Source organism: Manis javanica, chromosome 2, assembly GCF_040802235.1.
Source record: "Manis javanica isolate MJ-LG chromosome 2, MJ_LKY, whole genome shotgun sequence".
Taxonomy (NCBI): domain Eukaryota; kingdom Metazoa; phylum Chordata; class Mammalia; order Pholidota; family Manidae; genus Manis; species Manis javanica.
The window spans coordinates 150099488-150113379 of record NC_133157.1 but is presented as its reverse complement, the minus strand read 5'-3'; the positions used below and the strand labels follow the sequence as shown (position 1 = coordinate 150113379).

Genomic DNA, 13892 nt, shown 5'->3' with positions numbered 1-13892 from the left:
CCTGTATTAACTTTCCAACCCAGTAGTCATGCGAGTCTTATAAAAGCACCATGAAATGTAGGTTTGTGTTCCCAGTGCAGATCTCTGGAGCTAGGTATTCAGCAGTCCCAGGCCTTCCACTCCCTTCCTGCTCCATTTGTCTTCCTCCCGCCGGTGAGCTGGGGTGGGGGAGGGGCTCGGAGCCACAGCTCTGGTACGTTACCCCATTCGCTGACGTCTGCTCTTTTCTCCAGGTGTGTGCAGTCTGACGCATCCTCTTTCCTGTTGCTCTCTCAGGTTTAGTTGCACCAATTAAATTTTCTAATTGTATCCAGTTTTAGGAGGAAGCCTCTATCTCTCCTCTCATGCTGCCATTTTTGGAACAATGTGGGGTTAACCTTTTATTTCCTCGTCTGACTACTAAGTTAATAAGCTATATCTGATGTATTCTTTTTCCTTAACAAAAGTTTATCCTGATGTGTGAATGTCTCAGTCAAAGATCACTTTCAGAAAACTAATATTGTAATTTTACATTTATCTTCATTTTGATTTTTATCTTTGAGTAAATTTATAAAAATCATTGATTGTTCCCTTTCTGGATTTGTTTGCTGCATTTCAGTTTCAGCAGAGACTGACTTTAAAATGGTTGGATGTGATTGCTTACATCTGTATGTTTTGGGGTGCTCCTGTGTTTCTGTTCACACTGGCAACACTAGCAGTTACCCGGCTACCCTGGGTCAAAAGCTGAGAATCATTTCTGATTCTTTCCTCCCTTCACTCCTCATATCCATTTACTTAACACATATTTATTGAAACCCACACACACTAGCTTGGGAAATGATAGTTAAGGAAATAAATGCAGGGCATGTGCTCATGGGGTTCAGTCTAGTACCAAATCACAAATTTCTGTTAATTTTACCTTCTGCATATCTTTGAAATCCTCTTCCCTTTTAACCCAGGTATATCATCTCTTGCCTAAAGGAAGATCGCTTTATTCTGCCCAGGCTCACTCTTCTCTGACCTTAATTAGCACAAAACACAAATCTGATATCCCACCAGTGGGTTCCCATTGTCCTTCCAGTAAAAATATTTAAGCAATTACTTCCAATATGCATGTTAAATATTTATATACTATGTATATACTTCTATGTACTAATATGAAATATATATTATAAAAGTTATTCACCCCCAAATAAGTTTGAAGTGGAAATGGAATATTTTTAATGCTTCTAAATTTCATTTAACTATCAAAGAAATCTTATTTACTCTCACTGAAAAATTAATATTTTAGTAGTATCACTGTGCAGTGCTATTTGTGATCATAAGTTCTTTTTTATTGTCCTGGTAATGTATCTTATAAAGAGTTTGCATTAGGAGCAGAAATGTCAGGTGTATCAACTTTTTGTTGCCTGTGCTGTGTGTGTTTGTGTGTAAAGAAAGAAAAAGAATCTTTATAATATTATATTAATATTAATCTTGATCTGGTTTTCTAAGAAATCTTTGAAAGATTTATCATTTTATGAGACTGTTGATTACAAATAGATGATTCAATCTGCATATCCATTATGTATCCACATGTAAATTGCAGTAATCCCAGTATGTCATCGTAAAGAATCAAGTAGGGAAGGCAGCCCTGTCAGTCCTTCTGGATGCCTGATTGCCCATCGTCCCATTGTGATGGCATGTGTATGAATGGGATGTGTGACTGTCCACCAGGCAGATGAAAAAACAGGTCTGGAGCCTGTTGTATATTAAATATTATATTTCAAAGACAGATATGAGTAGCAGCATTTGTAATTTCTTTCCACTCCCCAGAGGAAATCACTTGGGAATAAATAGGACCTTTTGTGATTTGCCTCCTGCCCTCTTATACAATATAATTCCCTTTTGCTGTTTCAGGCCCATTATTCCTTTTTACTCACTCTCTCCTATGCCTTGAGTGCCTCCTCCCCACTGTCCTCCATCTTCCCTTTCCCTGGAGAACTCTATTAATTCCTAGACACCCTTCGGAACTTGTCCCTGCCACAAGGTGCTCTGTAGATCCTCTGTACCTCCTGTGTGCCATGTGTCTGTCACTGTGGTTGTACTCACCATGTTATATTACCATTGTCTGCTGTGAGTCTATCTTCCTCCCTTGACTGAGAGCTCCCTGGGAAAAGAGAGTATCTCATTTATGTTTATATGTCCAGAGCCTAGAGGAGTTCTGGGTATCTAAAATATATAGCAAGTAATACATTTGTTAATTACTTGAGGTAATGATTGGGTGTCTGCATGAGGCAGAGATGTCATCTGTGTAGCTGCAGTAATTGTAATGATCCCTTCATAGTTAATGCTGGCAGGAGCGTGGCTGGCCTCAATTCAGTTTAGTTCGAGTGGTGTTCCTTGAGCTCTTGCTCAGCCTCTAGTTCAGTAACCAGTGCTATGAAAGGTGCAGAGGCAGACTCTGTGTTTTTAGAGGTCTAGGTAGGGAGGAAAGCTGGGCCCCCACCCATCCATTCAGCTAGTGCAGGTTTCTTGATGACCTGCCACGTGCTAGGCACTGTTCTAAGTACTGGGAATCAGCAGTGAGTGTATCAGAAAAATTCCCTATAGAGCTTACATCTTAGTGGAAGAAATTTAAAAAAAAATTAATTCAAATGGTGATGAGTGCTGTGAAGAAAGGGAGTCAGGGTAAGGAGTTACTAGTGATGGGGTTGGAAGGGTTCTGTTTTGTATAGAGTGGTTGAGGGTTGGCTTCACTGACATGGTAACCTTTGAGGAAGAACTTTATCAAGGTGAGGGAGTGAGCCATTTGGATATCTGGGGGAAGAGTTTAAGCAAAGGAGTACTGTGAGTGCAAATGTCCTGAGGCAGAGGTCCTTGTGGCTTGCTATGCAGAAGCAAGGAGTCAGGGTGTCTCAGAGTGGCTGGAGAAGATTAGAAGAGAAGGCCAGAGAGGTAGAGAGGCCTGGCTCAAGGGAGGCCTTGGGGGCTATTCCTAGAACTTAGTCTTTGACTCTGAGTGACATGGAACCCATTTGGGTTTTGAACAGAGGAAGGATGAGATCTGACATAGAATTTAGTTAGTTTATTCAGAGCCACATATGGAAAATGGGCTACAAGAGAGATGGGCTGGGGTACAGTTAGGAGTCTTGTGTAAAAAGACAGAGACAGTAAGACTTGGTGGACCAGGGTGGCAATGGTGAAGAAGTGACAAAGGGTATAATTATACATATGGTATTGTAGTGTTGGCTGGATTTGCTAATGGATGAGGTGCAGGACTGATACAAACTGAAAAATGATTTACTGAGGGCAGTGTGACTGTGGGCTCACCAAGGGCATGGGGTCCCCCTGCTCCATGTGTGTAAGGAGGCCATGGTGGCTGTGACTCCCCTTTCCTACTCAGGATCAAGGTGAGAAACTACAGGATATTCAGGATATTCATCTTTTCTCTACATGCACTCAACTCAAACCTTCTTCATCTTTCATTTTTTTTCTTTGAATATTTATCTAAGCAATTTCAAAAGGTGAATGTTGTTGTTTTAATTTCTCTCTGCTAATATTTAATTTAGAAGCATTTGCATAATTTATCTTTGATCATAAATGCATATGAAAATAAATAATGGTTTTATTTATATTAAATATTTACTTGGGTTTTATCACAGAATATTGGATTTTCTCACCACTTTATCCTCAGTCTTAAAATGAAATTAAAGAAATTTATGTTGAATGAATGGATCATGATTTATTATGAATGCAAATCTAAAGTAGCTCTTCACTAATGCAATATATAGAGCATGTATATAAAGAAGTATGTAATAACCATTCAAAGTTGATGAGGTATATAGCAAATTTAAAGCAGTTTTTTTTCTCTGATCACTAAAAAATATTGAAGTCCAATCAGTTGATAGATATCTATCTGCTGATTTGCATTGCTCAAGCAATCCTTTAACGGGTCATTGACCTTTCATTCAATTCTTCATTCTTGAAGAACTAATCTGTAGATGGGGAAACTTTTTGAATTGAGGAGAAATGGGCCATTGAAGACTATTATATTGCAATGAGATAAAACACTATGGAGTTTTAAGCTGTAACATCATAAATCCAATTACAGCAAATCTAATAAAAAGTTGTTTTGACATTCATTTGTAGAACTGTAGACAATCAAAATAGCTTTTTGTTTTCTTTGTGTTTAGGTTCTGAATGTGGCACCTAATGATGGCTTTGCCAAAGTGCATTATGGCTTTATCCTGAAGGCACAGAATAAGATTGCTGAAAGCATTCCCTACTTAAAGGTGAAAATCCCTGCCCTTCCTCCTTTTTTACCCTCTGTTACCTTTGTGTCATTTAGACACTCTTGATTATGCATTGTGATTGATTAGCATGCACTGCTGAGTCTTTCCTCTTCAAAATGTACACCCTATGACCATGACATTCATAGGCAGTGGTTGAGAGTTGAATGTAGAAATAGCAACCATAGGAGCAGCCTATTTGGAAAAGACATCATGAAGAAATTCCTAAAACTGCAGTTGTTATTCATTTTTTTTAAATGGGAAAGATAGACAAAAAATACTGATATTATATTTTAAAATATGGGCAACACATTAAATATTCCTTCGACAGCTTGCTTATTCATTCAGTCTAGTTTGAGTAAGGCTCATGGCAACCTACACAAAATGAGGTAACAAATGCAGACTGAAGAGGTCAAACCTCTGAAAATGTTATAGCTCAAACTATTCAGATTAAAATATGCTATCATGTTTTTCTTGACTTTCTAGTAGAATCTTTGTCAATGTACCAGAATCAGCACAGTTCACTAGCTCAGAATTGTTCAACAGAACTATCTGCCATAGTGCATATGTTCTTTATTTGTGCTCTCCAGTATTGTAGCCACTAGGCACATGTGGCTGTTGAGTACTGGAAATATGACTAGTATGACTGAGGAACTGAATTTTTCATTTTAATTAATCTTAATTTTAATAGTAGTAACATGTAACTTGTTGATGCTGGGGTTCTTGTTCATGGAGTTGAAGAATGAACTTAGCAAACATTCAAGGTAGGAGAGCCAGGGAGAAGCTTTTATTCAGAGATAAAGTGAGAGGACAGAGTTCCTGGCTCTCGCCAGGAGGGGACAAGAGAGCCTGTGGTGGTGTGTTGTCTAGGGGATTTATAGGCAAAGGGCTAGGGATGCAGACCCACCAAATGGTCCCCAAATGTTTATCTTTGAAGAGATACTACGTTTCTTATCAGTCTTCCAGATTATTTTGCAGTTAACACAGAAATTTACTGCTTTGATTCTTTCCCAGAATAGCAGCTTCTTGGTTTGGGAGCATATCAATCAAGACTGCCTGTCCTGCTCCCAAGGTGGGCTGGGTTATTGTCTGTTATGTTAAGAAACCTATGTTTTTATTTTTGGGTTTTAAAATACAATCTTATCTTTAAAATAGAATCTTTCTTGTTTTTACTATGTTGTTTGTGACTAGGCTTGCTTACTTATTAATTGCCCAGGTTCTATATTGTTAGGGTCCAGGCTTCCGAGGCTTCCCCAGAGAACAAACTACACAGGCATAGAGATGTAAATTCAAGCAAAGTCTTTATTCAGCCAACTAGTTGGGGTCCAAGTCAGCCCGAAGCAGCGGGTCTCAACAAGGACCCCGAGCACTCAGAGCCAAGGGTTTATATAGCAATTTCAAAGCACTTAACTCATAGCAATTTTCTATAACTATACATTATTCTTGCAAGACATATATCCTGGGGTTAAGCAAGGGCAGGGTAAGACTACTCCTCAATGGTTAGGGAGGTTCTGCACGATAAGCTTGGTATGTAAGATTTACTGACCAAGGTTAGCTGACCAAGGGTCACAGCTGCCCACCACCCGGTGCTCATGATTAACTTGTTTTTCAAGGCCTTACCCAGTTCCAGTTTTTCTTTCTAAGTCACATACTCAGAAAATGGCTTCTAGGCCTTTAAGATGGCTATGCTTATGCTAACCTATTTCTATTCTTACATTCCCCTCTTCTTCTTGTATCTATTTCAATCATGAAATTAGGGGTCATCTGTTTGGTTAACACTCTGATAGTTCTGTCTCAACACTATGATTTGCACGGTCCTAATGCGTTCTTTGATAAAGGTAACACATGGAGTGACTCCGGTTTGGCGGGCCTACTACTTGTTAGAATAAGCTGGAGTGGTGCTGATTACTTCTGTCTTGTTGTAGAGGGAGGTGTAAGTTTTAGGAACTCTCTCAATGCAGGTTCTTTGCCTACTTGCAGAGGATAAAGTGAGTCTCGGTCTTTGTCTTCTACAGATAGGGACTCTAGCTGCTGCTAGGGAAAAGGGGCGATGACCGCTCTGGCTGCTTCGTGCTGAGAAGGGGGTGCAGTAAAGGGTGCAGCTAGGTCTCTATTACTGGTCAGTTGAGAGGGCTTCAGAAGGCTGGCGCTTCTATTACTATTTGCAGTTTTGTGGCTTCTAGGCAAGATAAAACAAATTGTGTTATTAGGTTATGTAGCAACATCTGGAGTTGGATTTTCTATTCTGGAGGCTGCAGTTATTGAAACAATACTTTTCTCTAAAATCACCCTCATTTTTATTAGAAGTAACCAGGTTAAGAAAATAATTAACAGCTGGCTTGATCATTTGCACAAGTGCAGCAAGAAGAGCAATTGATTACACAGGCTCTTTTAAATACGCTTTGCTGGAACTTTTTGTAAGGAATTTCAGATTGAACTTTTAAAGGCCTCTTGAGGCCAGACAGCCAAGCTAGACTTGCCATCAGGCTTTTCCTGCAGTACCTGTAGATTTGGATGAATTCTTCTCTTCTCGAGGTCTCTGAACCTGCCAGGAAGTGACCTTCTTTACTCACCTGGTAAGGCTGCTGGGAACTCTGTAAGCAAGGTACCAGGCCAGTTCTTCCAAGGGGCTTTGTTGGCTTTATAAAGTCAATCTTAGTTCCTTAAAGTTGTTCACATCTGAGTCCATGCACATGTCTCTCAGGTATGACATTCCAGTCAAAGCCCTGGCAGTATAACTAGTGTTCTTAAGTAGTCTTCTCACAAGGAAAGCAGATTCTTATTGAACTCATGCAAATAAACATACTGCCATGGAATACAAAAACAGTCACTGAAAGTTTTTAAACTCTGGAGGGATCAGGTAGAGAGAAGGAAGTTTCAATTCTGCTCATAAAGATAGTCATTTACTAAACTGTTGTCAGTTTAAGAGAACAAGGTTAAAACACTTTATCAGCAACATTTGAAACAAAAAGACACAAAATCATTTTCTTTAGTTTATGTAATCTTATGTAACTAATACCTGTTCTGCTGAAATCTAGTTCTTTACCAGTTTAGGGATAATACTATAAATGACAAAAGACTTACAAATGACAATGGTTAAAGATCTGATGAGAGCTTACTGTAAGACAGTTGACATAAGGAAATTCTGATATTTCTGTAATACAAAACATTTAGTAACAAAGTTTAGCATCATTCTCTTTGACAGTGCTTTCCTGGTAAATAAATAAATATATATCAGATAAATAAGCCAAATTAGTCAAATACTTTCTCTAATGAGAAAAAATTCTTCTGACATGTTCCAGGGGCCCTCTGGAAAATATCAGAGTTAACTAGAGGTAAAAGCACTTTTTTTTTGAACTTAGCATAAGTGTCCAAGACCAGATGCAAAAAAAGCAGAGAAAGTGCTTAAGTCTACAGGTCTTCTCTGAAAGCTTCAAGAATGTTTTACTCTTTAATAGTAGATATAAGCTGCTATGCAAATTCTATTAAAAGCTCTAAGATCATTTGCATTAAAAAAATATGAAGAGTCCTTGAAGGACTACTACTAGTAAGATGGCAAACTTCCGGCTTCTCTTCGGGGTCCTTGGTTTCCGCCGGCGCCACCTGAAGCTCAATCACCTCTCGCTCCCCTCCCAATCCCAGCACCTAGCCAACAGCCACCAGCTCCGTAGAAGTGACACCTCAGTCAATTCATGCCCCTTCTTATATAACCCAGCACCTTTCCCTAATAAAGCGGAACTCTCCGGTTAATTGCTGCTATGTGTCGCTCCTTTCCTTTCATCCCCCATGTTTTTTTTTTTTTTAAAACATACAGCATATAAATTAAACAAGAAGACCTGGTGGTTGTCAAAAAAATCTATTACAACCTTTCTCAAAAGTGGTCACACGTTTGTCTATTTAAACTTTTACAGTGAAACTTGTTTTTCTGGGAGAAACATAATCTTGTCTAGATTCTAGTTTAATTTTTAAGAATAAATTTTGGTTTGTTAACTAAGTGCATTTAATCAGCTGAAAAAAGCTTTGTTACCATTCTGCTTAGGAGGATAAATTAAGAAAACAAATAATCAGTAACAACTTTAATCATTTGTTGGTTAGAGATTTTTCCACTTATAAAAATATATGGAATAAATAATTCAATTTCTCAGGCCATGCAATCGTTTTCAATAACAAAATATTTCAAAGGCAAATAAAGCTTATACAGTTGTTAACAAACTTTAGCTTTTAGTCTTTTTAATATTACGATTTCATTTTTTTTTTTTTTAATATTCTGGCAACTCACTGAGACTTTAAGCATGAGAAACTGCTTTGATCTTTCAACATTAAGAGCAGACTAACAGTTAAAGAAAACTGTTTAACTAGAAACGAGATTCTAATTTTGCTGTGCACTTGATATCAAGACTCACTTGCTTTAATTTCACTAGGCACGACTATATCTGTAAGAATATAGTAATTTATTCTTCATTTGCCCTATGGTCCCAAGCACATAAGCCGGTGAGAATTAGCCTGGGCTTGCCTGCGGCTTGACTGGGTTTATCTCACTTAATCTCTAAACATCCTGACCCTCCCCCCCAAAGCAACAGGCTGAGCGGGTCTTCCACAACAAAAGGCACCACGCTGTTTTCTCTCTTTAAACAAATAGCTGTACTTTAGAACAAAGTTACTTTCTTTATCACAAAACACATTCTTTAGCATGCAGAAGACTTTTCATTCTTTATACTTTTTCTTATTAAAACATACATTTTTTAGCATAGAGAAATGTTTTATTACTTTAAATAGTTTTAATTAAAACTTAAAACCATTAGAAACTTTAATTTCCAGTGAACACCGAGAAGCAGGCCATTGTAAACTGTTAAACTAACATTCTTTAGATTGACAAATTTATGAACACATTTTATAATTTCTGTAACCATGAGCTTTACAGCACAATCTCTCATAGAGTATATCTTCTTAACTTAGCAAAACTTTAAGGTTTTAGGTTTCTGCAAAGATTCTCAGGCAGTAGGTAGGTATACACACTGTAACACACAATTAAAAAGAGGTTCACTTGCTTCAGTCATTTAGTTCACTCATTTGTAACAACTATTCTAGATTACTTACAAGACCTTTACTGAATATTAAACAAAGCCAAGCCTTTAAGCATTTTATTTTTAAAAGATTTAGCAGATAACATGACTTAAATGACCTCAGGTAAATTTAGGCAGCTGATAACTACAAGGACATGCCCGCCTCAGGCAAACTCAAATTAGCATTAATGCTTAACACTTTTTATCAGGTTTTCTGGAAGTTTTAGAATACCCAATTTTCACAAGCGCTTGTCTTTAAATCAATTTCATTAATACCATCCGGAGGTAGAAAGATATATTCATTTACACACTTAGGGGGTCGTCTGAGTCTGTCTCATGGTGAGAAAGAAGGAAAAAGAATATGAGGGAGACAAAGGCGAAGGATGAAGATGCCACTTCAAACAAAATGACTGTTGTATGTGCTTGTGAACGAGTGCCTGTCGTTGCACAGTTTTCCTTCCACGGGGGACGCGAATTTATCTGGGATTCGCGGCTGTGACCCCCTTATCCTGTCACGGGAGTCTTCTAGCGGCGGGCGCCCTAATGGCTCTTAATTGCCCGACCCGTGTCCGCGGGGAATGATGTAGTGGCAGAAAGGAGGAACGGAGAGAGCAGGAGAACCTTAGAACAAGGAAACTTAAAATGAGAAGCGCAAAAAAATATAAACCGAAACCAAAACACAGTAAAACAGTCAATGATAACACTAAGCACACACACACCACATCTGATCGCACTCGTTCGAACCGGTCCTTCTCTCACTCTGGTGCGCACCACACTCACCACTTTCAGGGTCTTCAAAAACTCTCGTAATTCTCCTGAAGGGCGTCCACTCGGACTGCCGCAGGGTGACGAGCTCGATCTTTTCCTCCTCGGGCGCCAGTTTTCTGCCGATCGGATTTGCCTTCCTAAGGCCGAGTCACTCGGACCCTAGGGCCAGGATTGGTTACCTGGGCTTCACCCAGGGTCGCTAACCTGGGGGCCGGGACTACCAGCCCGGACTTCCTCACTCGGGACCACTAACCCGAGACCATACACGGGATGGCGACTCCCGCTTTATAATGGATTTATGCAGACACGAGGGGGCGACCCTCGAATTACACTGCCCCGTCCGGACAATTAGACCTTGCCTCCAGCTGTCCTTTGTTCTCAGGGAAGCTGCTCGTATCCCGGATGAGCCCCCAAATGTTAGGGTCCAGGCTTCCGAGGCTTCCCCAGAGAACAAACTACACAGGCATAGAGATGTAAATTCAAGCAAAGTCTTTATTCAGCCAACTAGTTGGGGTCCAAGTCAGCCCGAAGCAGCGGGTCTCAACAAGGACCCCGAGCACTCAGAGCCAAGGGTTTATATAGCAATTTCAAAGCACTTAACTCATAGCAATTTTCTATAACTATACATTATTCTTGCAAGACATATATCCTGGGGTTAAGCAAGGGCAGGGTAAGACTACTCCTCAATGGTTAGGGAGGTTCTGCACGATAAGCTTGGTATGTAAGATTTACTGACCAAGGTTAGCTGACCAAGGGTCACAGCTGCCCACCACCCGGTGCTCATGATTAACTTGTTTTTCAAGGCCTTACCCAGTTCCAGTTTTTCTTTCTAAGTCACATACTCAGAAAATGGCTTCTAGGCCTTTAAGATGGCTATGCTTATGCTAACCTATTTCTATTCTTACAATATTACTTGATTAGAGGCTAGAGGAGGAAAAGCAGCATCTGGGTAAAGTTAAAGAAGATAAGCTGGGCCTTTTAGCAGGCTAAAGTAAATTTTACAATAGCCTCATTTCATTGACACAATGAAGACGTGGGCTATGCTGAGTTATTTTCTTGTCTGGGGATATTCAAACATTCCAGGCCAAGTTACTCCTGGCCTTTTACTTTTAACTAATCTCACTGAAGAATACTTATATTCCTAGTTTGATATTTTACTTTAGAGAACTAATGTGACTTTGACTTTGCTTAATTGTTTAATACTGAGTTTGGTAGGGGTCTTTTTCCAGAGGCCCTCACCCTACTCCGACTACACCCAAGGTCCCTGTCCCAGACAGGTAACTGATGGAATACCTGTGAACTTTTGTTTAAGTGGCAGTATATTGCACTTTAATGCTCTTTATTTCACATGACTTAAATCAGAGATCCCAAATAGCAACCGGCTGATTGCAGATAGCTTTGTGTTTGACGTGGCCAGTACAATTCTATTAAACAATTTTAACTGGTTGCCTTATTTAGAAAACTGAATGTTCTATTTAATTATACAGAGTTACTGGTTTCTCATACAGAAAGGTCATATCTGGCCCATATGCCAGCACAAGAGCTAAGTGAGCAATGTTGTCCCCTTAGATAGGTGTGTACCTGCTCCAGTCAGTCTTGGCTGTCACTGGGCCTCTGCAAACCTTTATATTCCCTGACAGGACCCTGTGGGCATACAGGTTTCTCTGATTTAAAGTTTTCCCCTTCACATTTCCTTTGACATAACAAGGGCCTACTAGTACTCTCCCTACTTCAAAGATGGGGAAATGGAGAGCTGGGTGGGTGAGTTAAGAAGTGAGGACATTAAGTGTTTGTCAAGAGCCCTGACCATAATTGTCCTCTCCTGAGTGAGACTTCTCCTGTTCCTTTGCCACTATTTTCTAACATTTTGCAAAAAAATTTCTTCCCAGTGCAAGATAATGAATTCGATATGAAAGTGTAGATTTTTATAAAGAATTCCTTGACATTTAAGTACTTTTTACCTTTTTCCTTCTTATGCTTTTATAAATTGATTCTCTTGCTTTGTCTCTCTCTTTTTTTCAAAAATCTCAGTTTTAGTCCTTATGTAGGAGATGGGAGTAGAAATAAGCTAAATGTTTTAGAATAGAATTTGTTTAATAACAACTACATTTTCAAAGATTCCCTTTGGTTTTAATCCTATTGTAAGTCTTATAAAAGATTTCATTAAAAGGTGAAGACCCATTTGCTTTGAGTGGAAAGAAATATTACTCACATTTGGGCCTCTATCACTTCAAATATCTTATGAGCAACGAAAAATTTTGGTTCAGTAATAAAAAGCCTCTGGATAACATATGGTCAGATTTGGAGAGCAACATAAATGTGATAGATGTTCAGCCAAAGAAATTTTTGGGGATATTAAAATATGATTGTTCCCACAGAAGGATTCACATACTCATTTTATGGGCTATTTATTATGTTCTTAATTAATAGTAAATGTATAATTAAATTTAGCTTTCTTACCTCCTTTTGATTTGACATTGTAAATGTTGACTGGTAACCTAATTGCCAAACCTGGTTCTTATATTTTTGTATATTTTTCTGGTTCTTAGATTTTTGTATGATATTTAAAGATCAAGTAAATCAATTAACTAAATTTTGTGTTTCATTCATTCATAAGTACTAACACTGTCCTTTCTACAGGAAGGAATAGAATCTGGGGATCCTGGCACTGATGATGGGCGATTTTATTTCCACCTGGGGGATGCCATGCAGAGGGTTGGGAACAAAGAGGTAATGAGTTGTGAGTTTTTTGTTCTTTTTAATGGAAGATAAAGTAGGAGAAGCAGTTAATTCTAGGAGGGATTTACAATGGGAAAAACATTTTGAGCATGAATTACTGAAGGTGGTGATTTAAACTATTTCTCTACTTAAACTGTTTTTTTTTAATAAACAATCCAACAACCACTTAATCCTTAAGGAATTTTTGGGATTTGACTTTTATAGGTTCTTTCAAGAAAGAAGCTGAGTAACATAACAGCAGGCTCTAAATTAGCATGTGTATGTGTATATGTATATCTATGTGTGGGTGTGTATATCTGTGTTGTACATCTGTATGTGTCTGTGTATATACAGAGAGACATATAGCCTTGAAAAATATTCTTTAAATTGTGAAATGATGTCTCTGAAATTGTTTAACTATTTTAAAAATATTTTGACAGCTTACCTAGATTTATTTTTTATTTTACTTTACTTTGGATTTTAAAAAGTGGGTATTTTTAGAATGCAGTCTTTATTCAGCTGACTCTTGAGCACACTGAACCCAGTGGTTAATTGTGTAAATTACCTTCTAAAACATTTAATACAAGTTTAAGATAAACAACTGTAGTTGTAGTAATGACAGGTACTGACACACAAAATGCAGTAGGTAAAGCAAGTTACATGCTTTCTTTGTGATTATTACTTTTTTCCTGAGTACAATATGTAATACATGACACAACGATAACATAGCTTCAAGTTTCTAAAATTGGTAAGAACATGGGACCATTTGGACAATGAGGGTTTCTAGGAGCAGGGGGTTTTATGATGGGATAATTGCAGCTAGAGCCATGAACCAATTTAGGGTAATAGAGATTTAGATAATTGATGCTGTTTCCTTTATAAATTTCTAGGTATCTGTACCTTTCTCCTCTCACCTACCAGTCAGTCAAATGAAATAGAATGAGACATTAGAAGTAAAGAAGGGAGAAGAAATAGTTCATTGATTATTTTTGTGTCCTTTCACACTTTTAGATGTAAATGTCTGGTACCACCTTTGAGAGAGAGATAAGAAAGATTTTGCTACAATATCTAATGCAGGACAAATGTTTATGTC

The 13892-nt window shown here is 38.4% G+C and overlaps 1 protein-coding gene across 13 annotated transcripts in view; it reads left to right on the top strand.

The window, feature by feature from the left end:
- ASPH (aspartate beta-hydroxylase) overlaps positions 1 to 13892 on the top strand; it is a 223489-nt gene that overhangs the window by 159483 nt on the left and 50114 nt on the right. For all 13 annotated transcript variants that reach the window (XM_073229585.1, XM_073229578.1, XM_073229576.1 and 10 more), the window contains 2 exons: positions 4155 to 4253; positions 12722 to 12811. In XM_073229585.1, coding sequence (XP_073085686.1) covers positions 4155 to 4253; positions 12722 to 12811 — 189 coding nt within the window. The remainder of the gene's footprint in view (positions 1 to 4154; positions 4254 to 12721; positions 12812 to 13892) is intronic.